Raw genomic sequence first — 27,331 nt, forward strand, 5'->3', positions numbered from 1 at the left:
ACCAGTCCGATAGCATGAAGCAGTCTGTGAAACTTTGAAAGAGGACACGATATCTCAGAGAAGTTGACAGTTCGAAGCATTCTTCGTGATATCTACCCCGGAGAGCTTTTCTTCGTGCATTATTGCTATAAAAAGGTCCGGAAACATCAAGGGAACTGCTGCAGCAATTCTGAAAGGAAGGGGATCGGTTGCAGTTCTCGTATTGGATTGCACGGTCGCCGTTTTGTTGATATTCTTCAGGTATTGCCAACGCGTAGGTAAGCCTGACTTCCCTGATTAAGTTTGTCAATCAGCTAGCGGATCGATCAGGTCGCTGTTGATAGATTATCGCAACAGTAACGAATTGCTTCGCGTGTTTTATGAAGAGGATACCGCTCTAATGTCACTGACTTGTAATTTCTGTTATGCTCGTGCGACATGTGCGCGAAAAATAACTTGAAATGATAGTTTGACGCGAACTCTTAATGCCATTCGTGCGGTGCCACACGGACAGTTTTAATGGCATTCGCCTTAATGACATTTTTGTACTTAGTGAGTTCGCGATAAGTTGATCATTCGCCCATCATTCGTACACCCACTCTCGTTCCCGCTGTCTGCGCAGAGGAACAATTTTAGTTTGCATAAAATCACTTGCTACTGTACAACGCAAGGTGGTTTCATAAATTTGAGTTTACACAAGTATCTTCTGACGAAAGAAATTTCAAGATATTAGAAGTTTTGATCGATAAAAACAAGAGAACATCAGGTGTCTCCATATTGATTGTCTTGAATTTGGCGCGATTTGACAAATACGTTAATACACACGTTAATTGACCATGTCAGTGAAACATATATTAGAGCAGATAAAATGGTTAAAAAGCAAGCGAGCTGGTGGCTAAGATCCATGATGAAAACCCGAGACTGGGAAAAAGACGAAAACAGACGACACAACACAAAGTCTCAAACTGTGTCTGAGACAAAGTCTGAGACTTTGTGTTGTGTCGTCTGTTTGCGTCTTTTTCCCAGTCTCGGGTTTTCGTCATGGATATATTAGAACTTCTGCACCTAACAACCCGCCTAATATTGTTATATTTCGGATTAGTACACGCCTTTTCAACTTCTATAACTATTTAACTATAACCAGGTTCTTTCTTTTAAGTAGTACAACGAACACTTTACTTAGCGTGCAGGCTGCATGGAAACTATAATGATAAATGTCTTTAGCACGTGGTATCAGTTTCGTAAACCATGTAAGTTCGCGACCCAAGTGCCATTAGGCAATAGTGAAATTTTGCGTGTCCGTATCGCACGGGTATCAGAGTGCTCAACAGCGTAGCAACTGCAAAGAACAGGAATTTCGTTCGAGACTGCGTAGCCTTTCCGGACTGCCAAATAAGAAATAAAATGCATAATTCTTACTTAAAAAAAGAAGAAAATAATTACTAGATTTAGAATCAATACCACGACACAGAAGTTGAATTCCCAGCAGGTCTTGCAAATAGTATTGAGTCACGTTATTTGCTAAACATGCCAATAAATGTCAGCACGTACTGCGGAATATATAGAGGCAAGTGACGGACGTATCCCATGAAGATAGCGCATATCAATCCGAAACCATGCGCAGAAGCAGCACGCAGTCGTGACAAATTTGACACGGGCTAGGCGTCATCGTATGACTGGAACTCCGACAGTTTGCTCGAAGGACGGTCTGTTATTACATTTATAATCTCTTTACAGCTGCTTCGGGTTCTCGACACTCGCCCGCAGAATCTCACGTGGTTTGCTGGCATTAAATGTCCTAGAAGCGGAGTCATGAAGTCATTATCTCTTCTTCTCGTGAGTACATATGCCACGTTCTTGGGACCTTTTTGTGTTTCGGGGACTCCTATATCCCGCAGCGCGAAAGTGCAGTATACTGGCCAAACATAAGGTAGCTTGCGTTTTGCGTTTAACTTCATCTGAGAAGTACATCTCACACACGGGCACTCTAAGTGCCTCCACACCGGCACACGATAACAGAGATTATCCTTTTAGATAACGAACTTTTTCAAAAAAGGGGATCCACTATCTCCTTTCCGACCGAAAAAAGCCTAGCTGCATCCGCGGATGATTAGCAGATCCCGATTAATTTAGCACACAAATGCCTATGTTCAATATTTTTATCAGTCGTTAAAATAGTTTTCCAAACTTCCAGGGGCTTTATCATATATTTTTTGAGTGATAACAAATTAAACAATCTCGCGCCCCAAAATGCAGTGTGTATAGTGGCAAAAAGGATACATGGCCATTAAACAGTTTTTGTTTTCCTATGTGATCTGGAGTAGCCGGTTTTCGTAATGAGTGACCGTTTCTCCATTTTTTTTCTTTTCTTATCAACTCAACCCAACTCAAAGGGACACATGGGTTGTAAGCAAGTTATGGGGGGGGGGGTCGTTTATCTAAAGAAATCAAATAAATAAGAAAGAGAGGGCGGGTTATGGGAAGTTATGGGAAGACAATTTAGGTGACCTGTGTGAACGAAAGCACAACGGCGAAGTTCACGCCCGTATCGCCGAGGCATTGAGCAATTCCGGAGTGCTCTAAGAGGTACACTAATGCGACGTCGCCATTGTCGTGTGTTAGCAGCGTGAACTCCTTTCGTTAAGCGGTCCTTCAAAGCTATAAAGGACCCTTACTTAAAAGGAGTTTTAACCTCCCGTGTACCACGTGTGTTACACACCATGTATTCAGTGTGCCCCAGCTGTCACGCACAGATATTAAAAAACAAAAACGGAACGCGCCGTCGGAATGACACCAGCTGACTGTTATTACAGCTAGAAGTTACCTTAGAAGTCAGTAATTTCTAACTGTAACCTCATTAGTTGCAGCGCATTGAGGGGCATCCGATCCGAGGCATTCCTGACAAGCTATGCATTGCGTGGACTTTTCGTTTCTGCCTAAAAGTCTTATCTAATTCCATACAAGCTATATGGGTATATTAGTCTTGCGTAAGGTACAAGTTGACAAAGAAAGGTTGCCTAGCAATCGCCAAGAAGCTGACACGGGTGTGGAGGTAATTAAGGCTCGACAAAGCTACGGCTAATGGTTAGAAGCCACAGGAATTTGTCTCGGCAGAGCTTACGATAAATCGCGGCTGGTGTGGTATACAGTCAAATCCTTTACAACGAAACTCAGGGGACAGCAAAAAAAATTCGCAGTAAAGGTATTTTCGTTAAAAAGGTGTTCGCTATAAAGGAGTTTGACTGTATTGGGACAAAGGAGAGGTCTTTTATGTCTCGAGCACGTAGAATTAACAATGATAAAAATGATGATAATAACGTTTATGATACATAATCATGACCAAAAAGTGTATTAGTATGTGTACCTTGTCGTGTACAGACACTCCCGTCAGTGGTGCGTCACTCGAGCTATTCCTCGACTTTCTCCACACGACAGACCTCATGAACAAATTATGAGTTGACCTTTCATGTCATCTACACATCACGACACCCTCATCATCTTATATTTGTTTTTACTTCATCTTTGTGATATATTTTGATTTAGGAATAGCGAGCCGACCTTCGGCCAGGCTGACCTATCCGAAATAAACGTATATCCCCCCCCCCCCCCAGTGCACAGTTGAGTAATAAAGAACGTTCTCTCTCTCGTTCGGGCAACTCTTAATTGCCCTGTTGAGCAAGAGACTCCCTTCAGAGCTATCGCGCTTCATTTGAAGATCTCAGAAATTACAGCTGGTGAAGAGTTCACTGTCTGCTCACAAGGCCATCTTGTGCCTCTTCGGCTGACGCCCACAAGCAATCAGTTGCTGATGCTCTTAGTGGTGTTGATTTCGGCTGCATGCGGCTTGTGACCCTGTAATGGACCTCGAGTATACCATCAACGAGTTGCAGTCAGCAATCTCTCACTCTAGGAAAGGATCCTCACCTGGGGCCTGCGGGATTACGTATCAGGCCATAGCCTCCTCATAGGGGCTTATAGGGGCCCTATAGTTTTGAAGCCAGGGAAGTCGCCAAAAGATCTGGCTTCATTTCGTCCCATTAGCCTCACCAGCAGCGTGGGCAAAGTAATGGGTGTACTTTAACTCTTTTTTTTTTTTTTGCCACATATATAACACCCTTTTGGAGAGTACAATTACGCTCAAAAGGGTGTCTCCTCACTCCCTCAAGGGAGTAGCATAACACCTTTCTCCCTACTGGAGAGTAATATTACTCCCCGGCAGTAATACTACTCCCTTGAGGAAGTGAGGAGACACCTTTTTGAGCGTAATTGCACTCTCCAAAAGGATGTTATATATGTGGCAAGGAAAGGAGTTAAAGTACACCCTTTTTTTAAGAGTGCATGAGACGTCTGTGCAGTGAACACTGGCGAAGAAGTGTTCCTTCTACGTCGTTCCTGCGCAAGGTAGACCCACGGATATCCGTTTTTATATGCCGTCAGCGTTTCCTCCACCCATCACGTCGCTCATCTGCAGGCTGCGCCTCAACGTGCCATACAGTGGCCGACTTTTGTTTAAGCTCTGCAAGGTTTGGTCCCCCAACTGCGGTCTGTGTGATGTAGTTGAAGTCGTGGATCACATACTCCAAGACTGCCCGAGGTACAGTGCACACCGTTGTACGCTTGTGTCATCGCTGGCCCGTCTGGATAATCGGCCATACTCCACCGAAAAGGTTCTTGGGTGTTGGCCCGGAAATCAGCTCATACCTACCATACGCGCCCTTGTGTAATTCCTCGTCTCGACGGACCTCCTTGACACTCTGCGGCGCTCTTAGTTTTTGAACATTCAGATTTCACACGTGAACTCTCCTACACTGTTGCTTTTTGGTGCCATGTTTTGTGGTGATATTTTCATCTATTCAGTTTCAAATTGTTTAGGTGTATAGGTATAGGTTTGTGTAGTTTCCCTTTCTTCCTTTCTGAATAACGCGTCCCGGAGTAGCCAGTCCCGAGTGGCTCGGGACTAACATCTCCATTTTTTTTTCTTTTACAAATCAGTCAACGTTCTGAACAGAATGATGATATATGCGTATCCAACTCTTTCCTCCCAATGGCACACTTCTGTACTACCTGTATCCTTATTGCAATTCTTCGTACAACGCACAGTGCCTGTTCCTGTGGGAGGTTCCCGTGAACGGAGGGAGGAGCGGGGTAAGTCGACAGTCTTCTTGTTCCCTTAGTGTCGCTTAAAGATATATATTCAGATGATTGCATTAGTTGTTTCTATTAATTTTAGCGCGAGCCTTACGTTGGGTAACGATATTCTTCCTTCACATTCCTCTCATTACTTGTCATCGATCCTGACCACATAGCGGCCGGTCTACGCACACCGAGTATATACAGGGTGTCCAAGCTAAGTGTGAACATATTTTTTAAATATATATATATCACTTTTTCCTAGATGAAATCAATTGCAATATAGCATTTGCTGAAGGGCACTCCTTAAGAGGGCATTAGCAATGTCCTAAGGCAATGTCTTAATTAACTTTCATTAATTAACTTTTTAATTATAAAAGCTACGAATTTGTCCCAAAGAGAACATCTGTTCTTTTCGGTCACCTCATATCGTAGCCGTTTTCAGAACAAAAATCCGTTCGGTAGATCGTCCGCAAAACATTCGTGAAGGAACACCGTTTTTTTTCTTTATTTTGTTCATTGCGCATCTTCGGAGACGCGTATTTCCTTCATCCCCAATGTGAGAGGGTGAAGGAGCAGAGTGCTGCCTCATGCGTCGAAGATGAGCTTTAACTTACGGAAACGAAACAAAAACAAATGTATCGGGGTGGGGTGGGGGATATGTTTATTACGAAAAGGAAAAAAAGGAAAGCAGAAAGGAAAGATCAGCCAGTCAGAAGTCGAGTTGTCGACTCTATCGGACCTGCCCTTATCTTGCGTTGCATTTTCTGTTTTCTTTTAACCTTTTTCCAGGACGCAAGAGGCGATAGTGTGCTCTTTCCCTCTCTCACATGGGAGATGAAGGAAATACGCGTCTCCAAAGATGCGCAATGAACAAAATAAAGAAAAAAAATGTGTTCCTTCACGTATTTTCTGCGGACGATCTACCGAACGGATTTTTGTTCTGAAAACGGCTACGATATCAGGTGACCGAAAGGAACAGATGTTCTCATTGGGACAACTTCGTAGCTTTTATAATTAAAAAGTGAATTATTGAAAGGTAATTAAGACAATGTCTTAGGAGTTTGCTAATGCCCTCCTAAGGAGTGCCCATCAGCATATGCTATATTGCAATTGATTTCATCTCTGAAAAAGTGGTATATATATATATATATATGTGTGTGTGTGTATTTCAAAAATATTCTCACACTTAGCTTGGACACCCTGTATAACATCCGAATACATGACCAATGGGTGAAGTGGAAGTAGGTAGATGAAAAGGGTCAATAGCTCACCACTCCCTCATTTCGGGCAAGTTTTCCCCTCCCCGACCAGTTGTCTCGCGACGTAAACACCCAATTATTACAATTATCCCCTCCCCGACCATTCTCACTTTTGTTGTCAAAGGTAGTTCACCAGTTGGTTCCCTGTTATTACACGTGCAGCAACTAATGCATTCCCAAATGCGACACTGCAGCTGAAATCACCGATGCATGGAAGCGTGTACCGCACATACTTATTCGGTCGATACAATCCTAAGCAGCTGTTTCCACGTGTATTTCAGCCATATTTGCATTTGCAGTGACAGCTCGTGCAGCCAAGCATTGGAAACTATATTTAAGGAGCAGTGAAACACTCCCCCCCCTTTTTTTTAAATTCTTTACCTCCAGCTGTGTTGCGCAACAAATCACGTATGAGCCCTTGTGAAAGAATGACGGGCGAAGCTGACCTCTAGTGCTCGGGAGAGGTGTCGGACCTGCACACCGTCGACGAACCCTCCACTCCTTCAAAGAGCGTGTAAGTGAATGAGAGAAGTCAACGTCACATCGTGACGTTCGCAGTTCCGACGGGAGGGATAAGGTGACCCGTGACGTAGCACGGCGTGGCCGAAGCGCGACAACAGTAATAGCGGCACGCGAAATTTCGCTGGCCAATGAGTGCTTACGGCTGCTCCCCACGCAGGCCTGATGCCACGCGGGGTCTGCTGACGTCACGTGAGGAGATCGGGCCGAGTCGATGGCTGCTTGTTCCGAGCGTCTTTTGTAAATTCCATTGCATAACGAGAACACACCGCACAGCGGAAATACTCTGCATGATGCCTGGTGAACGAAACATGAATTGGAGCCACGTTAAATGTTACGTCTCTGCTCCTTTGGGAGATAAACAACTACTTCATATTCCTGCATTTTCAGAACGACGTCTTGCAGACACTACGCGAAAGGCCTAATGCCGTCGTGCAGCTGACAGATCCAGAAACAAGGATGGCCACTACTTCCTCTCTTGTTCATGACGCCTTGAGAGCGCGTGACTCGGCCAGAAAGGTCCTCATTGTCACGAATGATGGTGTGTTCAGTTTGACTGTTGTATTTTTTTTAATGGCAAAAATGCCTGGGGTTGTTCGAAATTTAAACCGTCAATAGAAAGAGAACGCATGACGACACCAAAGGGGCGGCGACGACATAATGTCCTTTAATGCCATCACAAACTGACGTGGAGCACGACCTTCGTGCATAATGTCATTCACGACCCTAACAGCACGAGACGGCGGTTGTGCCTCATATGCACCAAATGCTCATAACCTCCAAACGCTCAAAACCTCCAGACGCCCATATGCACCGAAAAAAAGTTGGTGGTTTTGAGCGTTTGGTGGAAATGAGCAGGAGCGGAGAACGTGCTCATAAGCACCAAACGTCCAGAACACCCGAATGCTCATATGCACCGAAAGGCGGGAGACCACAAGGCCGGTTCTTCCTCTCCCGCATTTGGAACAAGGTCATAGGGTGAGAAAGGTGGAATGAATGGCGGCTACCAAGGCCGCTTAATGTGTCAGTTTGAAATTTATGTAACAGCTTGGTCCTGCTTGTATGTAGCCAGAACGAATAGCGCCTTCTCGTTTATAGATTTCAATTTGAGCTTTATTTTCATAGACATGGAGGCAGACTAGGACAAAAGACTTGATTCTAGCACGAAAGGCACTCGGCTCCCAGGGCTGTAGTAACAAAGAACGCCTCCTCCGAACATATGTCCGGGCTCACTTACAAATTAGGGAGTGACTCTTTCGGGTTAAACCCGATTCCGCCCGGTTATTCCCCCCCGAACTGACCTCCGACCAATTCGGGTTAAACCCGATTTCTCCCCGAATTCCAGTCACTATGAAATCCTTAAGTGACGTTTCCACTGAAGACGAACAAAGGTGGTCACGTGTAACACATGTAAGAATGGGTCACTTACTTTCCAAGCAATACACCCAGGTGTGTCAACACTGTCTATACCTTCGGGGATTACCGCTGGAAGGTCACGATCTCGCAAAAACAACAACAAAAGAACAAAGAAGAGAGATTAGGAAAGGACTCAATAGAGAAGAGGAGAAACAAAAACACCCGATAACACCCGATGGCACAATTATCGCCCGATTTCTCCCCGAATTACAGATTTAAAAATAGCGCCCGATTTTTAGTGTGACCGTGACCGTGACTGACCTGGGAAATCTCTTACCTTCAGCTAAGGACGCACAACGTTACGTGGATTACTTCAGGACAACAAATCCTCGTGTGAGCGTCAGTGTCAACCGCGGACCTATCACCAACAGCGAGCTCCTCAACCGTGAAGTTACTATCACTCCGGTCACCAATTTTGTTCCGCAACTCCAAAGGGGTTCATTTGGCCTTGACAAACTCCGACTCCTGGTTGTAGACGACGTTTCCACACTTCTAGAGAGCTCACGGAAAACCGTACTCCGGGAAAAAATGAAACTATCAAGACCAATGAAGACAGTTGGCTATTTTACAAATCAACAACATCTGGCCGCTGTTCAGGTTCTGGAGTCTATATTCAACGGAACAGCATTGCAGGAAGCGCAGGTAGGATGTCAATTAACGTCAGAGACCAGCCATCAGAGGCGTCGACGTTGCGGCGGAAGCTCCGCCTTCGTCAAGACTAAGGGATGACAATGGTTGCTTGGAGATTTTGCACGTGTCTAAAATCAAAAGCTCCAAGCAACCAATGTCACCTTTTAGTCCTGACGAAGGCGGAGCTTCCGCCGCAACGTCGACGTAACCCCTTAACTTTCCACCTGTAAATACATAACGTCGCCCTTTTTCCTTACTTCCTACAGCTTTGTTGTCTGCCTCTAATTTTTTTCAACTACCTATTTCATTTCGCGGTCGTCCGATCGCGGGAAAACATTTCTTTCAGCGGGTATATATATATATATATACATAAAGTTGATCGTGCACTCCCAGCCGAGGACAGCTGTTTCGTTCTACTCGGTACTCGTCATCCCGGCGTAATGTCACTAAATGGGAGCAGAGTAGCGACACTGAGCCACGCCGGAGAGCGAGCCCGCCATCTTGAGTCATGCGCGGCTGCGTTGCCTAGCAATGGGAGGCCACTCTCCCCCTTCTCCAGTGTAGAACAACGCGCAGTCGAGCCAGCTCGCAGCCGACGAAACCGGTTTTGGATGGAGGTGACTCAACATGGAGGCGAGTTCTTGGAACGCAGTGGATATTCCGTTGACCAGACCACAGAATAACGGCGCGCTTTATTCTGTGGACCAGACCATGCGGCGTCTGCCTCAAGTGTGGAAAAATGGCATGCATTACTTAATCTAACCTTACCGTACCTAACCTAATTCTAGAACGTAAGACAGGCATTGTGGCCCTAACCTAACCTAATTTCTAGCAAAAATTCAGCACTTTTTCTTTTTCTGTGTGCTAGCCGTCGACGCTGTAGACCATGTGGCGTCCGCCTCAGGTGTGGAGAAATGCCATGCCATACTGAATTTAATCTAGCCTAACCATACCTAACCTGACCCAACCTTACCTAACCTAATTCTATGTAGAACGTAAGAAAGGCGTTGCGGCCCTAACCTAACCTTACTCGTAGCAAAAATTCAGCACTTTTTTTTCTTTCGGTGTGCTAGCCCAAACATGCCCACATGATATTGTCCACATTCACTGTGTAGCTAAAAAGACTCAAATGTTGCGCCTGAGATAAAAGGGTACACGGAGCCAAGGAAAAAAAAAGCGAGTCCACCGGGAATCGAACTCACACTCCCGGATTACCAGCCGAGGATGCTAACCACGACGCCACACCACCGACGCGCCATTATTGCGAATTTTGCCACCACTAATCTTGTGGTCTGGCGGCCAACAGAATAAAGCGCGCCGTTATTCTGTGGTCTGGTCAACAGAATATCCATTGCGTTCTTGGAAGGAGAAACCACGTGACACGAACGGCCCGATCCCGGGAACCGAACGGCGGCCCAGACGCGGAAAAGGAATTCAATAATCCGTACCCCTATTTAGTGACTCTATCTCAGCGCAGGGAAGTGACACGATCTTGGATCGCCGCTATCAGTGTACGTGTCTCGGCGAGACATCAGTGTTCCACGGTGACGGCACCACCTATGGAGGCCGCAGTACAAGCCAGCAAGTACATATACAAAGGAAAAATAGCCGAAGCTATGTGGCTGCATGTTGGTTGAACATATGTTCATAATTTGATCGTGCACTCCCAGCTGAGAACAGCGGTTCGTATATGTCGGCTGTGGGTTCACCCGTGGATTATCTACGGCGTGTCAATATGAATTTATTGTGCTAAGTTCAAACGTAGTCAACAAGTTTCTTCAAGCAGCCTTCAACATAATGCGGGAAGAGGGAGCATGGTTCTTTCTGTTTCTGGGATACCTGCGCAACTTTCGTAGTGCGCAAGTTGCAGAGTTCATGAACCGGACTTCACCATTCGCATTAAAGCAACAGGTCAGGGATGATTGGAATAATCAGCGATCGCTGAGCATTCCAATAGTGATTTCGTTGGCGAGAAGTGTACCATAGAATCCATGAGAAGGTGTCTGTTTCTTTTTACCGAACACTTATATTGATGTTTGCATTGTTTTGTTTATAATAGTTAGAGCGGTTAAATGCCTTCGTATTTTCAGACACAGGGCCCTCCAGAGCACAGTCAGTCAGGTACAGTATATACCGCTAAGGCACAATCCCAGTGATAGCCACTGTATGTGACGTAATAAACTGAACCAAGCACGAAACAAATGCATTCCAGATGCACCTCTGGACAAAGCTCTCACGCTGAGCGTAGCCGAGAAACAAGTCCTGAATGTCAGTTTCCCGTACGACTTTGCCACCAAGTCTCTCGGAGGATACAGGTTTAAGAACCAGGATCTACTGGTCCGTGCGTTGCTGCATCCCAAATACAAAGCTAGACAAAGGAAGCAGATGAAGACTACATTCGAGCCCTTGGACTACATCGGTAACTTCGTGCTCGACTTCGTTGTGTCCAGGTAGGAATATCGTTTCGATCACGTGATATAATCACGCGCGGAGCAGCGGGGGATAGGGTTCGGAGTCCGGGATCCCGAAATCCCGGGATTTCAGCATAATTTCATGGCCAAATTTCAAGGCAAAATCCCGGGATTTCGGCATTTTTGACAACAAATATTCAATTGTACGAGTGAAAGGGAAAGAACGGTGTCCAATCGACTTTTTGTTTCAAGCGTCCCTTCCCCGAAAAGTATCATTCGCAATCCGAAACCGAACCAACATTGTCGTCCACGACACATTACGACGACGTTAGCTGCTGACTCATGTGAACAACGCAAGCCATAGCGGAGAACAGCCCTCAAGTAGCATAAAACTCCCATGAAATCGGAAGGAGTCTTCCAATCCTACATAACAAGAAATATTGCAGAATCTCTCTTTTTGTTCTTTTGATCCTCACGAATACGTATATTGGAAACGTCAATATATATATATATAATACGCGTAAAAAGAGAAAATCGAGACAGCCTTTTCAGAAAATTATAGACTCTGCTGCTGCAGACTAGAACACAACAGTCACTGTGGATGAATAAAAGGCAAGACGAGTAAACTACTCCATATATTCACACAAATGACATTCCCCAGAATACTCCAGCGGATGATGCGAAATACGTCATTGATTTTACGGCTGCGTAAGTAGAAGTGCTGACGATGATATGGGGATGACTTCCGCTACCGCGCACGGTGCGAATGCTCAATGTAATACACAGGTTTTGCCACGTGAGCAGTTTTTTTTTGTTCTGTTTTTTCCCCGCTAGAATATTCCGTGGGGATGACAGAAGACGCGAACTATATCGCAATTGGATTAGATTGGATTGGTTGTGCAAGTGGATACAGTCCTATACGATATCTTGGGTATAGTCGCGAAAAAATCCCGATCTCGTCCCGGGATCCACATTTCGAAATCCCGATACCTCGGGATTGTAAAAACGGCTCGAGATACCGAACCCTAGCGGGGGACTAACCTGTATGCAGTCCTTCTTCCGAGGCAGACTTGTCGTTTCTGGATGAGCCATCTGTGTATGCTGCTGTAGACGTAGAAAACTTCCCGTCTACCACAGCATAAAAATGGGCTCGAAACCTCTTCTACAACCCTGCAAATAAAAATTGCTCTTCTACAACGTTCGCTCTTGCTCATAAGAACCATTCACCCAAATCAAACATGTGCTACTACAGTACAGTGAGTGTTTCACGCAAAATCACGGGGTTTCTTTTTGGACGGAACGGAACTTTAGGCGTGACATTGGGAACCGAGATGGCAGGGGGGGATATGTTTAATGCAAAGTAAAAAAAAGAGAGAGAGAAGGGAAAGGTTAGCCACGATGTGGGCTTGCTATTCCCTAAAGCTTTCAAGCAAACAAAGGAAGATACAAGCAGCTGAGATTCAACAGGATCAACGTGGCTCCAACCAAAGTTAGCTCGAAAGAGGGGTCCCGACGTTTCGGAGCCGAATCGGCTCCTTCTTCAGGGGTGACGAAAAGGCCAGGGTTGAGTTGTTGAGTTTCTACCCAACCAGGCACACCTGTGTCAAACATGTTCACGTTCAAGCAGCTGAAATACCGAAAATTATGAAAAAATACAGATGAAACTTCTCCTTTACTAATCGTTGTGCATAGGACGTATCCGAGAATACCCAGGAGTTTAGATTCCCGAAGGAATCGAGATGGCAGGATGCAAGGCAAGCCATCCCAAATCCAAACATTTTTAAAACCTTCTCCTCATTAAGAGTTGCATTGCGTCATGTGCAGACATATGTGAAATGCAATTCAGCCAAATGCCTTGTAAAAACGTAATTATAGAGACGGCCTCAGATACGGTTGACAAAGAATCTTTCTGCCTGGCAACGTCAAATTTCGCAGCAGTCAGAAGCCAGCCATTCCCCTTAAGGAGCTTGACCAAATGCACATCCAATTCCGTCGGAAAAAACGTGATTCAGTCCAAATCCAAATCATCTGTGAAAAATGTGATTCAATCCAAATCCAAATCCTCGCCATATTTTCCCCGTAAATCAAATCTCAAATCAAATCCACGAGCCCTTTGATGGATTTAAATCAAATCCCCGGATTTAAAACCGCAACACTGGCTCAGAGACGAACCGAACGGTCGTAGCGTTTTCTCCTGAAAGTGCATCGGAGGTAGATGACCTTCAAATGTCACATGGATAATCAACCGCTGCACGTAAAAGCCCCCAATGAGTTCATGAAAACACTGCGCGATCGCCTCGGCCAGCTAAAATAACAAGTTGCGCTCGGCGGGTGGGGTAGCTTAGGCGCAAATTAACGAACACAGCCTTTCCTCGCAGAAATCCCAGGCTTTAGAAAACGGTGGGGCAGGAACCGCATAATTAGGCGTAAGCGATTTTTGTGCACGTTCACGCTCATCTTGCTCTTTCTCTCCCCCTTCTGTCCGTCGTTAGTTTTCCCGGAGCAGATTGGTTCATTATAAATAATATGAATGGGACATTTGGTTAGGCAACTACGGAGATAGAACCAACAAAATAACGGTGTAGAAATAAAAGAGGCACAAGTAAAACGACGCACGCGCGAAGAGCAGCACTTATTACAGCCCTGATGAAACTGTGGCTCATTCACTGAAGAACCTGAATGAAACAAAACATGATGAAGCGTAAATGCAGCCTCTGACCTTTTACCTCTCCCACTCTCCCCCCCCCCCTTTTTTTTTTGTATTCAAGGTGTGCCCAACAATGTTTTTAATGAGAGCCCCTTGTGGGACTCCTGTTATCTTACTGTGTGTCGATCCTTTTGAATCGTTCTAAGGACATTTGAAAAGGGACGCTCCGTCGGTTTCATGTCGTGCTGTGCGTCTGCGAGATTGTCTCGTCCTGCACGCACAGGGCGTGCAAAAGTACACTTCTCTGAAAATGCTGGGGTCAACGATATCTTTAGGAAGCTAGTGGCACATACTATAAGTAAGTTTATCGGATATTAATTAAAATGAATTTGGAATTATTGAATGGAACTCTGAAATTTGCCTAGTTAAAGTAATGTTTTGTCGTCAAAATCAGGAAACACACGGAATGACACAAATCTATCACAAAGTGTATACTATTCCAGTATACCTAATGCAGTGGTAACAGCTGGAAACAAATGTGCGAAAATGGTTGGTTAAGAGCGACTCGTATGGGACGCACTCAGTTCTCCGTCAATTAAGTTAATGCAGGAAGCGGCGCAAGGAAACAGTGGCACGCGTCTTTCTGTATCGTTTCTTGGTTGTTTTAGGTAATTGTGGCGTTGTTGCTGGAGTTATGAACAGAGGCATCGAAAAAGACACGGAAGGGCCACGTCTACGTTCTTCTCGCGACGCGTCTTGACGGAGAATGTACCCATTTATTTAGGTGTTGTTGCGGTGAACCCCTTGCTCTCGCAACTTCTTAGCTGCGACGCAAACAAAATAAAAAATAAACAAAGAAGAAGTGACGGTTCCGCACTTCACCTGTACGAATAACGAGGGGGAATATGGTTAGTGGTTAAGTAAAAAAAAAAGGGGGAAAGGTTAGTCATACAAGAGGCTTGCAATGGACCTTCTTCACAATGGCCTATGCGCATGCGTATGACCTTGAGGCGCCGGAGAGGATTATCTCCGTCTTCACTAGATGGCGCAGTATGGGGACGACAGAGACCGCACGAATGGCGCGACCTTGTCGGCCCCACTCCGGACCGGTTTTGGTCCTTTGTGCTATCCACGTGGATTTGTATTGACGCGCGCCGAGCATGGTTCGTTGGAGAGCCACTAGGGTACGACGCGTACGTGAAAAAGGTCCATTCCCTTGAAAAATTCAAGGCGATTAATGTAATAAATGCGATGACAATGCGTCAGCATTAGATGTTCGTCTTGCTTCTCATTGCTTCTCTTATGCTGCTTTTCTGCTTATTATATACTTTAACAAGTATTTTGACTAGTAGAAGGTCCGGGATCTAGCGGAGAACGGTGCAGTTTAAACTGCCATGAGACATGAGACAGAAACTCAGCCGCTCGCGAGACTCTCGGGCAACGTACGAGACATGTCTGAACCACGACCTACTAGATTATAACGACCATGTCAGGCGCACCCCTTCTATGCGCAGCATTTTTGGAAGGTAGCGGTGGCGCTTCTGATCGTCCCAGTTATTGCTTCCTCAACTTCTACTTTGTTGAGGACGTCTACTATTGTTGCACAATACTTTGTGCTTCAGCTTACCTTAGTATTTCTGTACAAGCGGTGGACGTTTCACAGATGTTTCATTCTGAGGTTGATTATCATCATCATTCTACGCGTTTTCATAGGGCTATCGCTGTCGTCTGCTACGGTAGTCGTACACACGCTTCTGCGCGTTCAGAATTCAAATTTCCATCGTCCAATCGTGTTGTGCCGATCAGTAGCGCCCCTGGCGGATCGTGTGGACAGGCGCCTCATAGGGTTTTCTGATTGTGACATGGTCGTTATAATCTAGTAGGTCGTGGTCTGAACACATCCCGAGGCGCAACTGACGAATGGCTCCAGCTCCAGCTGACCACCTCCGCGCTTCCACGTGACAGAGAAGAGCGAATCAGCTTGCTGAGCGCAGTCTGATTCGCTTTTCTCCGTCACATGCCGCGCTGTACACGGACACCTCACTTACCCCGCTACGACGCCGGTTTTTCTTCAAAATGGGGCTTCTAATGTTAACGCGTTAAAACTGCTCCTGTAACAATGTATGATGGTTGATGTAGCGAAGAACGCACTACTCAAGCATTGATCGTAGCTGTCGTCTGCGTGCGCCACTCCAGCAATTCACAGACGGTTATACCTGGAACTTTGAGCCTAGGACGTCAAAATATAGCGCATCTGACAACCAAAGGCATACGGTTTACACTTGCTTTCCTGTATTTATTGTAACCTGCCACAAGGCACAGTCATTCCACCCTCAGACGGTATCTTCCATTGACAGGTCACATTTGAATGTGATGTTTGAATTTCTCGCAAGGACTGCAGTGCAGATTAGTGGGCCGTTCTTAATCAATGCGGTGCTTTGTACACAACAAATGGTCTTACTATGTGAACAATATGTTCCAATCCAATCACAATCAGTCCAGCAGTCGAAACCATGAATCTTGCGGCCATGACACTACAGAGGCGTGCTCTCTTCTTTAGTAATCAAGAACCCTACTTTGGAATATGTTCTTTACACGTAACATTTTGTGTAGTGATCTGTGTTCTTCTTCCTGTCACGTATTTCAGGCACATTCTAAGGAATGGTTCGAACAAGAGCAAGGCGCAAATGCACGGCATCAGAGCCCAGCTTCTGTGTCAACGGTCTTGCGCATACTTTGCCGCGCACAACGGCTTTCAGGACTACGTCCTCATCGACGAGGGCCGAGAAAAAAGTGAAATGTTCAACTACGCACAAAATGCCAAAGTAAGTATATAAGACAGAACGTCGACTTTCACTGTACCTTGTATGTCTGCTTCAGAACCTACCAAATGATTGAGGATATACCAACAAGATACCAATGAAAGCCTGACGGTTAGACAATGCCCGGCGATTAACGTTAATCCAGCGTTCACAAAGAAAAATTCAAATGGGAAGAGAGCATCCAGAGATTCATATAACTTAATGACATTACATAATGCAAGGGAAGTAAACTGGTCACTTCATACAAAACGGGTTAAAAAAAAAGATTAAAAAGTAGCTTTGCACAAATGCTTTGTTCCTTATAGTACGACCACATATTTGACAGGCGTTGATCAACATCCATCTACAGAACCGAATAACATTGATCAGCCCACACTAGCTTGCGCTGAAGAAACTTAACGGATTATCGTTCCCTATTGTGTTCTTCATTATGCATTATTTTCGACCAACTGAGGCGTTTTAACACTCACACTGAGATCCCATCCTGCTTCCCCCCCTGGCACATGTCCGCTAGACAAATACACATAAAGAGACGATGATGAGATTGGGGCTGATGCCGGCCAGTAGGCTGGGCGCTGCCCCACGACAAAGAAAGGCAATCACAGGGACCTATTTACATATCGTCAACATGGTCAGGACAATCACACAGTTTCCTTATATAAGGTCAGGTTTCGACTACCTACGAATTATTTAGTGCATTACATGTTACGACACTGTTGAGTCACTTTATGAGCACTTATCATCATTATCATCATCATCATCATATTTTACTGATGTGAGGCCCCACCTGTGTTCACGACCTAACGGACATTGGTGAGCACCATTGCATGGCACATAACACAAAAGTGTATTCTGTGGGTGCAAACTGTAGGTTGGTAAGACTTGGTGTAAGAAAATAAAACAAAATGAAGAGAAGAGAACTGGCCAGAGCAGCATATTAAAGGGAGGCTCCAGGCCAATCCGAAACTATTATAATGGCTGCGTAAATAAGTTCGATACATTCTTCGAAATGAGAAACAAAGTTAGTTGATCAGTCGGGGACAGTGTTGCTGGACTGCTTTTCTATGGAGGAGCGTCTAATCACTGAAAGAAAAGTATTCATTTTCTAATTATCTGTACCACTTGGGTGTGAGAACTTGTAATATCGTACGGTACGGATTGGTGTGGCACTGTCACCTCAACACGTTTTTGGAGCGGAGTCTCCCTTTAAAAAGAAGTCTGGCCGTTACTGGGTTATGCCTGAAGCTCCACCCATTTTTTCAGCTTTCTGACCAATGACGTCTTGAAATATGGGGCACTATCAATCAACCTATCCTGACTATTTTGTTCCCCTATCCAACATGGGCCGCGCCATTTTGGGTGGCAAGTGGACTTTAGGGGATTGAAATTGATACCTCTCGCGCGATCTTCAAAACTAGCGGATTTTTTTGTGCAAATTTGGTGAACGCCACCTAGGCTGCGCAAGGCAAGTCGGGAATTGTCGTGTACTTCCGTCGTTGTACCGCTGCCGGCTGAACCACCGGCCTGCTGGTACAGATCCTGTCGTCGGTACGATTTCTTAGCTTATCTACATGAATAGTTGGAATAAAAAAGACAAGAATGTTTATATCCATAAGATTCAGTAACTAAATACGAAATTGTGCAGCACAGTGCCGTTTTTATTATGATTTCCTTGTGATCGCCTTGTTCACTAGGCCTAACACCGACGACAAAACGTGTTCTTTTCGGTTAGATATCGATAGCGCAGCATCATTTGGAATTGATTTTTCAGGCACTTATATGAGGACGTACATCTTCAGCGTAAAATCATAGTAGTCTGTGAAAATTTTTTGTCACGAAATTCCCGCTTCACCGTGTTTGCTTTCGTCGCCATTTTGGGTGGCAGTAAGGTGTCATGGCGACCCCCGCGGTAAAAAGCAAACCAATCGGAGGCGCGGAACTGTTATTGACTGGAGCCTCTTTTTAGGATTCGTCCCAGTGGCCAGACTCCCTTTTAATATACGACTCTGGAGCCAGCTACTCTAGTTCAATTAAATATGTAGTAGAAATAAAATAAAATGATAATCAAGGAATAAAAATGAAAAGAAAATAGCAGCCGCGAGTCACATACATCACATGATTTGCGTATGTATTTAAAATGTATTTTGCTTTAATAGCTAATATAATATCATATAAGAGTTACAGGAAGGTTACGATTGTGGAACGCGAATTTCAGGGGTAGCTGTCGTGGGCGGATGTTGACACTTTTATTGCTGATATGTGCACAACTACTTTCCAGTGACGAGTACTGTCATGTGATCTGTGAAGTGAGGGGTGATGTGTATAGAGCTGGGATTACCTGGACAAAAATATTAGTAAAATCGGGACAAAAGTGGGACAGGAAACGCTGAAAAATCGGGACACATTCCGGAACAACGTACCCATCTCTGAGCCTGTCAAAACTGCTTTTATTAGCTTCAGATTATTTTAACTTGTTTTGCATCACCGAAACCGAAACCGAGGGTTTTGGGATACAGCCACAGCGATTTCCCTCCCCTTTAACAGCTACCGCTGTAACAATATACTTATGTAACATAACAAATATAAATAGCAAGAGAGAGAGAGAGAGAGAGAGAAAGATACATGATGACAATGATATCAATAGCAAATGTTATATAAAGCAAATATAATTTGCTGATATTACGCGCTATATCCAACGTATCAAGAAGAACGCTTTCATCAACGTGTACCTATCGCCAGAGAAATGTGCAATATGAGCAGGGTGCATTATGTGCGGTGTACAGACCTCTTACTTCCCGTTTTTCCTGCTATACACGTATTTGATCTCCAAGCTTTGAAATCACGCTCCCTCTGCTACATATTGAACACATCTGTCATCAGAACAAGAAGCAGCGAAAAAAGAAAAAAAAGATTAGAGACAAGAGAGAGAGAGATCCATCTTTGTCAACGCGGAGGAGACACCAGACCGTTTTACAGCATTATGCCCATGTACCTGCGAATAGCGGTGAGGCCTAGCATGCTTTCCTTATGCCACATAAAGGTAATGTGCTTTTCATCAATAAAGGCAAAAAAAGAGAGAAAGCATACCTGAGAAATGAAACATCGGAGAGCTGTATCTAAAAGAAAACCTCTCTTGGAGAAATCCAATACGCTGTACTTTCCAGCTATCTGTTGCATTGTGTGCGCAATATCGCTATGTGAACCAGTTCTATCTACGTGCACATGAAAGTGAATTTGTGATTTAATTGATTTAAAGTCCTCATGTTTGTCGCAATATTGTTTCCAGGTTATTTTTCACTTACCGCAATTTTATAGAAACAATGCTAATTGGCAACACTCTCTTAATCACTAACCTTCTTTGACGTTACCGATAGAATAGTTAGGAAGCAAGCAAGCTGGTCATATATAGACACACACTGACTGTTTTCTAATAAACCTTCAGGTTTGTTTGAGACTTCGTTGTGTTTGTCCCCTTTTTTCCGTGTCCCTCGTCTCAGGATTTTCTCAGTATGGTTTGTTTTCACGCGATAAAATCATCGACCAGGTCTTCCCCCACGCAACCGCATTATTTATTTATCTATTCGTACATTGAAGGCGAATCATTTTGGCTTGATACACGGAACATGGGTATCAGCCTTTTCTATACTATTCCATGCATTACGCCGCGAGTCGTCACATGGCACACCATATACAACATCCCACCGCGGCTACATTATCATATTCCCGTATTACTTCTCCCGCCTTATTACAAGCTTCCTTTTTACTAGTATACTACTCGTTAGCGCTCTGGCTCCACTAAGTCCGATCTATAGCCAATTCCAGCAGGAGAACGACTCCCTAATTCGAGGTTCCGTTCCGTGACGTCCTGCAAAATGTTCCAATCACAAAAGAGCTAGCCGGTCGTGGATGATGTCGTCATGACAACGGAGCCCCGCGAGGCCTCGCAATTGAAGCGCGGCCGACACCTGTGACCGACTCATCCATATATTCATGCGCTAAGGGAATGATCAGGACCAAAGACGATTTCCATTTCGCCGTTTTTACAAACAACGGCGAGGGCACGAGCGAGAGATAAAGAAAAAAACGTAAAAGTAACTAAATGTAGTGAGTCGCTTCTGAACCCCGGGGCTCAGACCAAGAGAGCTATAGGCGGCGCTGGTCACGCTAACACGCATTGCGGGGTTATTCCTTTTCTTTCGCGTGGGTTTGACGTGAATCATGTTTTGTAGAGGATACGGTTCATATGTTTGCGTATGTGGACGGAGACCTTGTGAAAAGAAGCGATGCCGTTTTGCGAAAGGCACGTCGAGGTTATAGCACGTGGGGAAGGACGTCGGAAAGTTCTGCTTAGGATGTGTCTGAAGTCCACGTTTTTTGTCTAATACGGCTCCTTTAAACGGACCGGCTTTTTTGTGTGTTTTTTCTTTTTTTTTTTTTCGATTGAGCTTTAGTCGTGTTGCGAAAGATCGACGATGGTGAGGTTGTAGGTATTATAGTAAGCCAACAAAATGTACTGTGTGCAATGTTAGACCGTTTCTGCACTTTTTCAACGGTGCTGCGAGGCAGCGAGCAAGTATTTTGAACTTACTGAACTCCATGAAATATGACTGCCTTCTTTCCTGAAGTTTATACGAGAACAGTGACAGAGCTCTTATGCCGCCGTTGCTCCTGGTATCGCAATTTTCTTTTGCTGGTTTTGTATTTTCGGGGATTCTATGCCACCGCGCCAAGTAGACTTAAAATTTATCAATGTTAAATGATTTGGTGGATGGCTTATAGGCGAGCAAGCGCACCTCTCGCATTCTTAGGAAACCCTCACACCGAACTGTCGCAATTGTTTCACATGCCATGTCAGCCTTCTGGTTCCTGGGTGTGTCTACCGCGTCAGTCAGGCTGAAACACACCTCTAATCAATCCTACAGAAATCCAGATTACAACAGAAGATGCCTAGCGGGTCCATTTTCTCCTGTTAGATAAAGAATATGGACAGAAGTAACAAGAGCTTCGGTACCGCCACGAAAAGAGCATGTACAGAATGTGGCATAAATAAGAACACTGTAACAGCGATTGTTTGCTCGCTAAAGGAAACGAACCTTACACATCCTTATGTCTTTCTAAGCAACGGATGTCAGACGCCTTATGCGTGTAAGTCTCTTGCAGTACAAGCTATGTCACAGCTATCAGAACACGTTCGGATTCCACTCGTTTCTCGGCCTGACTTGAATGATCAGGGAATTAGGTGGACAAACGTACATACGACCATACGCAAAGAGAGTCAGGATCTTGAAAGCCCTATTCAGAATATTAAAAGGGACGACGATCTTAAGGTGAAAGTTCATCGCTGTTTGTGAGGGGGGCTACAGCCTTTGTCCTCTTTTAGTGCTCCGGGTTCAGGACTCGAAGACGATGAGCTCAGGTGTCACTTGTGACTGACAACGTTCCCTTTATGCCAGCGTTTTAACTATCGATCACATTACCCTGCCTAATATATATATAGGGACCGTGCGGCAAGACGGTGTCGCCGCGATGCGGCCTCCGGAGAAAGTGTCTCGCGCGTGACAGCCGTCGTGAAGACAGCTCAGTTTGCACGTAAAGTGCGAACGACTTGATTTGATTTGATTTCAAGGAAAAATAGATGAAGATGCGAGATGAAAAAAAGAAAAGAAAAAGAAACACGGATGGAGGATAGAGGATAAAGGGTGGAGATGCGTAGAGGTTGCTTGAGTCCGTCGGGGAGAGCAAAGTGTTAGAGGGAGGGAGGGAAGTGTTGAGAGACATGACATAACCATCCTATCGACGTATCACTTACAGGTGTTTTGACACAGACAGACGGGTGTGGTGGCTGTGTCTTAGATCCAGTAAAAATATAGTGGCTACTTCTGTGCAGTTTGTCTCCTATCTCTTCGTTCGCGCCCTGAAAGGTTCAACATTGTTCACGTGTAGAAAAAAAAATAGAAAAAAATCAGCCCTTCTAGTCACGACGATCGCCACCCAACACGCGGTTCCGTTTGAGAATGCATAAAATGGGCGGCGTGGAGTGACATACCAAGACACCCGCTGGTGACGCTGTCGGGACGGAGCAACGCCCCCACCTCCACCCCACCCCTATAGGTGTTGCACGGTCCTCGCAGAAAATGTATTTAAACAACAACCACAACTTTACATGTATTTACATGTGAATGCCCTATAATAAGATGTCCTGCACTTTGCTGCATTGCTCAACGCGTTTACACTCGTATGGTGTGCGTGTCGCGACACAGGTTGCGCCAGAGGGTCCCCACGAGGTCTTCTTCGGATTCGAGGGCGTCTGAGGATATGCCCAGCACCTCCAGTGAAGGCGCCTAGGACACCTGATGCTGGAGCAAAAGCGTTCTCAAGATTTCGCGAGAGATGTTCCCTTTAATAGGCGTGTGTACTACTATCAAGTAGGGCAACTACTTGTAGAAGTTGACCCCTTTGCACAGACCTACCGGATAATGAAGCTCCCAAGGGAAGGTTGCCTTTTCTTCACGCCATACCACGCGAACAATCCTCAAAATTCGAAAAAGTCGCTACGAAGGGCTGTACAGTCCCTGTGTGCTTGTTAGAACTTGGTTTGCCACTCACCCTGGAGTCCTCCTCCATATCACATTCATGTCCGTTGGCCAGCACGCATGCACTGCACCTTTACGATCTCATTTCATTATCATTTTAACTGGTTTTTTTAGGCAGTCCCTCGACGCAAGAGGTCAGGGATATCTTTTATTAAAGGGACTGTAAAGTTGTTGCTAAACCTATAGAAACTGTGTACTTTTCTGAAAGCTTGATAAGTTGGACGCTTCAGATGCATAATAGAGCTGGTGTACATCAATCGAATTTCAAAGGTTGCTGCGCCAAGCAGAATTTGCGGACTCCAAAACGCGGCAACCAGGAGGCGACACGCGTGCCATCTATTGAGAACGCACTCTTCGTCGTCGAACTGCACGGTTTGTGCCCTGCAGCGCCACCTGGACATCCGTCGAAATCACCTGGATGCGAGGTTTTGCATGCACCAGCGATACCGAGAGACCTTCACAGCTCCCTTCTTCTGGTCACTGCACTCACGCCGCGACCGTGGGTAAAGGCAGAGGAGCAGACGACACGAAGACGCGGAGAGAGAGAGAGATACGCCAACAGATGGTGCACGTTGCGCATGTGTTCTTACAGGTTACAAAGTTTAAACTGACCTGTTCAAGAGTTGCTGTTATTCTTTAAACCAGGTAATTCGTACCTGTCTCAAATGGGTTATGGGGTAATTCAGTATCACGTGATACGTGTCCTCCAATCCAGTGCGGTCTTCAATATTTCCCGTGGCAAACGTCTGCGGACGCTGCGATCGCGAAATTATCTATCTTTGAAATTCGTTAGTATGAAAAATATAATTAAATAAATAAAATACATATAAAAGTAGGGTTGAGACGTGACGTCTTGTGTGTGTCACCACAAAGCGAAGTTCTACGCGGTGGAACATGAAAAACGTGGTGGTTGTATTTCACTTGACAGTGGATTAATGGATTAATCCGTACAGAAAATATAAAGAGTTGAGCCTAAATCTCCATATTTTTCTTTTCTTACAGCCATCAACCAACCAAAATACATTTACGTGTTATTCACTCGAACGAATAATGATACCCACAATACACAATGGTCTGACCAAGAGAAAAAGAAGTTGGTTTAGTGGAAGAAAATAATCAAGTAAAAATATTATCACGCGGAGAAAAAGTTAGATTAGTAGTAGTAGATTAGATTAGTAGTAGGTTAGTAGTAATCAGCAACATCTGTATCTCCATGAAGCCAGATCATGATTATGACTATTTCGTAACCGACATCAGTCACAGCCATTCCCGCTCATCTCGACGCCCTGTTTTCCGGAGCCGAGACCTGCGCACGCTTTGCCACTACGACTATAGCTGGATGTCAATTCCCTAACAAGAAGTAACAGCGTGGCAAATATTAATGCATGCGCTAGTCGGTTGTCAAGCAACGGTACAAAACTTCGGGAAGTTGCAAATCAGATAAACCCTCTACCAACAAAGCCGTCTAGAAGCTGCGGGCACCTTCGAAGAGGACTGTCCTCTAACGCTCCCTAACCTGCTGTGTAGCAGGATCACAGTGTACACGGCTACGTACCGTTGTATCGATACTTGATAGTTTATCTCTACAATACAGTGCTTCAACGCATAATGCTTTCTCTATACGAGTAGTTACGGTAGGAACGTGCGATTCGAAAAGCGATTTTTCTCATTCCATTAGGTGTGCGAAAGACAACACCTTCGACGCACAAGCACGCAGGAAGCGATAGACTGCACACAATGGCAAGCTAGAACGTTCTTGAAGGCATGCGATAACCGAGGTGATAGAATGCCCCGCGGGGCCGCAGGAATGCGATGACATACAAGCCGAACTGATCCTGACCACCACCTCGTTGGTGGGCCGCCACAAGAATCTCCCACCTCTGCATACACTTGCGAACAATGCGCAGATTGCGCCTCATTTCGCGTGGTTCGGGGTGGGGATGGGGGAAACATGTTTAATAGAAGTAAAAGAAAAGAAATGAAAGAGGAAATATCAGCTAGGCTGATGCCCGCTTGCTATTCCAAAAGCAAATAAACTCAAAATAAAGACAAAAAGAAAGAAAAAGAAGGAAATGAAGGAAGAAAAAGAAAACAACAACAACAACAACTTTATTTTGGCTTTGGAGAGTGGGGAGGTTCATCACCACAGGCGATCCTCTACCCCCCCCCAAAAAAAAACAGCCATTGCAGCACAGGCACGACCACGACCTACTAGATTATAGCGACCATGTCATGATCGGCAAACCCAATGGGGAACCCGTCCGCACGATCCGCTAGGGGTGCTACTCATCGGCCCGCGAGATCTACATCATGATTGAACGATGGAAATTTGAATTTTGAACGCGCAGAAGCGGACTTACGATTACCGTAGCAGACGACAGCTCCTATGAAAACGCGTAGAATGATGGTGATAATCGACTTTACAAGGAAGCATCTCTCGTGGGACATTCACCGCTTGTACAAAAATACGAAGGTAGGCTAAAGTACAGATTACTTAATAAATTGAGGAGGCAATAACAGGGCCGATGAGTAGCGCCACCACTAGCCTCCAAATGCGGCGCTGGGAAGTGGTCCGTATGACATGGTCGCTATAATCTAGTAGGTCGTGGGCACGACATGGTGCGAGAGAGCCCGGTCAGAGGGCAGACGCAAGGGCCGAACCCTGCAGGAAGTGGAGCAGAGCTGTGGTTTCGGCCCACAGGGTAGGCCGAGGAACGGGGCCTAGGCTATGGCCATGGCACTGGCTATGGTTATGGAAATGGCAATGGCTATGGACATTGGGCTGCACCCAAGCTACATTAGACGGCGACGGAGGGCTTGCCGTTGGGGAAGGTGCTGCTGGGAGTACAGAAGATAATTAGTAATATCAGCCACCTCGCCACAGCTGGAACACAAGGGGCAGCCGGATCGGCCCATTTCGTATAGAAGAAATGGAGTGCGGGCAACGTTGACACGCAGGCGGTACAGAAGTGATTCCTCGTGGCGCCTGCAGTGACGCGCAATGAGGGTTTTCGTTATCAGAACTGATGTTTACCATTTTCACGCTGCAACTGACATTTGCTGCGCGTACGAATGAGCTCCCATTGCTGTATACCGAACTGTGGAGATGGCAACATTCGGTAGGCTTGCGTGTACTTCTCTCATGTACGACAGAACAAATTTATCTTCAGGCATACGAGAAGGGAGACCTCAGGGCTATACGCCAAATGACTACCAACGCAACCGTATGCCTGCCCTCAACCTACATTAATGTACTTAACAGTGGGAGAGGGGACGGGGGATATGTTTAATGCTGATAGAAAAAAAAAGAAGGGAAAGGTTCGGCATGATGTAGGCTTGCTATTCCCCAAAACAAACACGAACAAACCAAAAGGAACGTGAAGAAACAGCGACACAGAAAAGTGTGAAGAAATACAGAAAAAGACAACAACAACTTTATTTTCAGAGGATCCGCTAATCTAAAAAAAGACAGCTTCGTTGTGCAGATAGTCTTATAGTCATGTAAGAGGTATCAGAGAGTACCCAAGCGTTTAGCTTCCAGAAGGAATCATGTCAGCGTCAGTAGTAAGGCTATTCCATTAAGATCATTGTGATTCATTACAAACATGGTCTCCTTTCCTCCATTACAGAATGCAGGAGTCGTTGAACAGGTGAATGGAAGTTCTTTCCTGCACAAGTTCTTCAAGTCTGTTGCGGGTGCCATCTACGTGGACAGCGGCTACAACCCCGACGTTGTTGAGAACGTTTATTATGGCTTCATGAAGGCAGATATGGACAGGCTGCTATCGCGTTGATTGTCTCTTACGTGAACACAGGTTTTACTGCGGTAAACCTAGACATTATTTTGCTTGCGTACGGTGTAACAATATTCATAACGGTATGATGTAATGTATACGTAGTCATTGATGATAAAAATTAACAA

At 45.2% G+C, this 27,331-nt stretch overlaps 1 protein-coding gene and 1 long non-coding RNA gene across 3 annotated transcripts in view; one reads left to right on the top strand and one right to left on the bottom strand.

Moving 5' to 3' along the window:
- The window catches only part of LOC135399029 (uncharacterized), a 150,761-nt gene that overhangs the window by 122,906 nt on the left and 524 nt on the right, over positions 1 to 27,331 (bottom strand). Inside the window, exon 2 of the long non-coding RNA XR_010424174.1 lies at positions 12,389 to 12,517. This is a non-coding gene — a long non-coding RNA (uncharacterized LOC135399029). The remainder of the gene's footprint in view (positions 1 to 12,388; positions 12,518 to 27,331) is intronic.
- LOC135399025 (ribonuclease 3-like) lies at positions 1 to 27,331 on the top strand. Of its 2 annotated transcripts, XM_064630661.1 has the most exons (9): positions 1 to 257; positions 1,717 to 1,815; positions 5,080 to 5,124; positions 7,281 to 7,431; positions 8,590 to 8,948; positions 11,027 to 11,057; positions 11,149 to 11,386; positions 16,642 to 16,819; positions 27,039 to 27,331. In XM_064630661.1, exons 2-9 carry the CDS (start codon positions 1,792 to 1,794, stop codon positions 27,201 to 27,203), a joined length of 1,191 nt encoding a protein of 396 aa, XP_064486731.1. In that variant the 5' UTR covers positions 1 to 257; positions 1,717 to 1,791; the 3' UTR covers positions 27,204 to 27,331. The 2 variants fall into 2 exon arrangements, with proteins under 2 accessions (XP_064486731.1, XP_064486732.1); XM_064630662.1 differs by lacking the exons at positions 1 to 257; positions 1,717 to 1,815; positions 7,281 to 7,431 and having other exon boundaries at positions 5,086 to 5,124.

Source organism: Ornithodoros turicata, chromosome 6 (assembly GCF_037126465.1).
Source record: "Ornithodoros turicata isolate Travis chromosome 6, ASM3712646v1, whole genome shotgun sequence".
NCBI lineage: Eukaryota > Metazoa > Arthropoda > Arachnida > Ixodida > Argasidae > Ornithodoros > Ornithodoros turicata.

Coding starts and splice junctions, on each gene's coding strand:
- LOC135399025 (XM_064630661.1), top strand. CDS start 1,792: ATGAAGTCATTATCTCTTCTTCTC. Junction 7,432..8,589: donor CCTCATTGTCACGAATGATG/GTGTGTTCAGTT, acceptor TCTTACCTTCAG/CTAAGGACGCACAACGTTAC. Junction 11,387..16,641: donor CTCGACTTCGTTGTGTCCAG/GTAGGAATATCG, acceptor CACGTATTTCAG/GCACATTCTAAGGAATGGTT.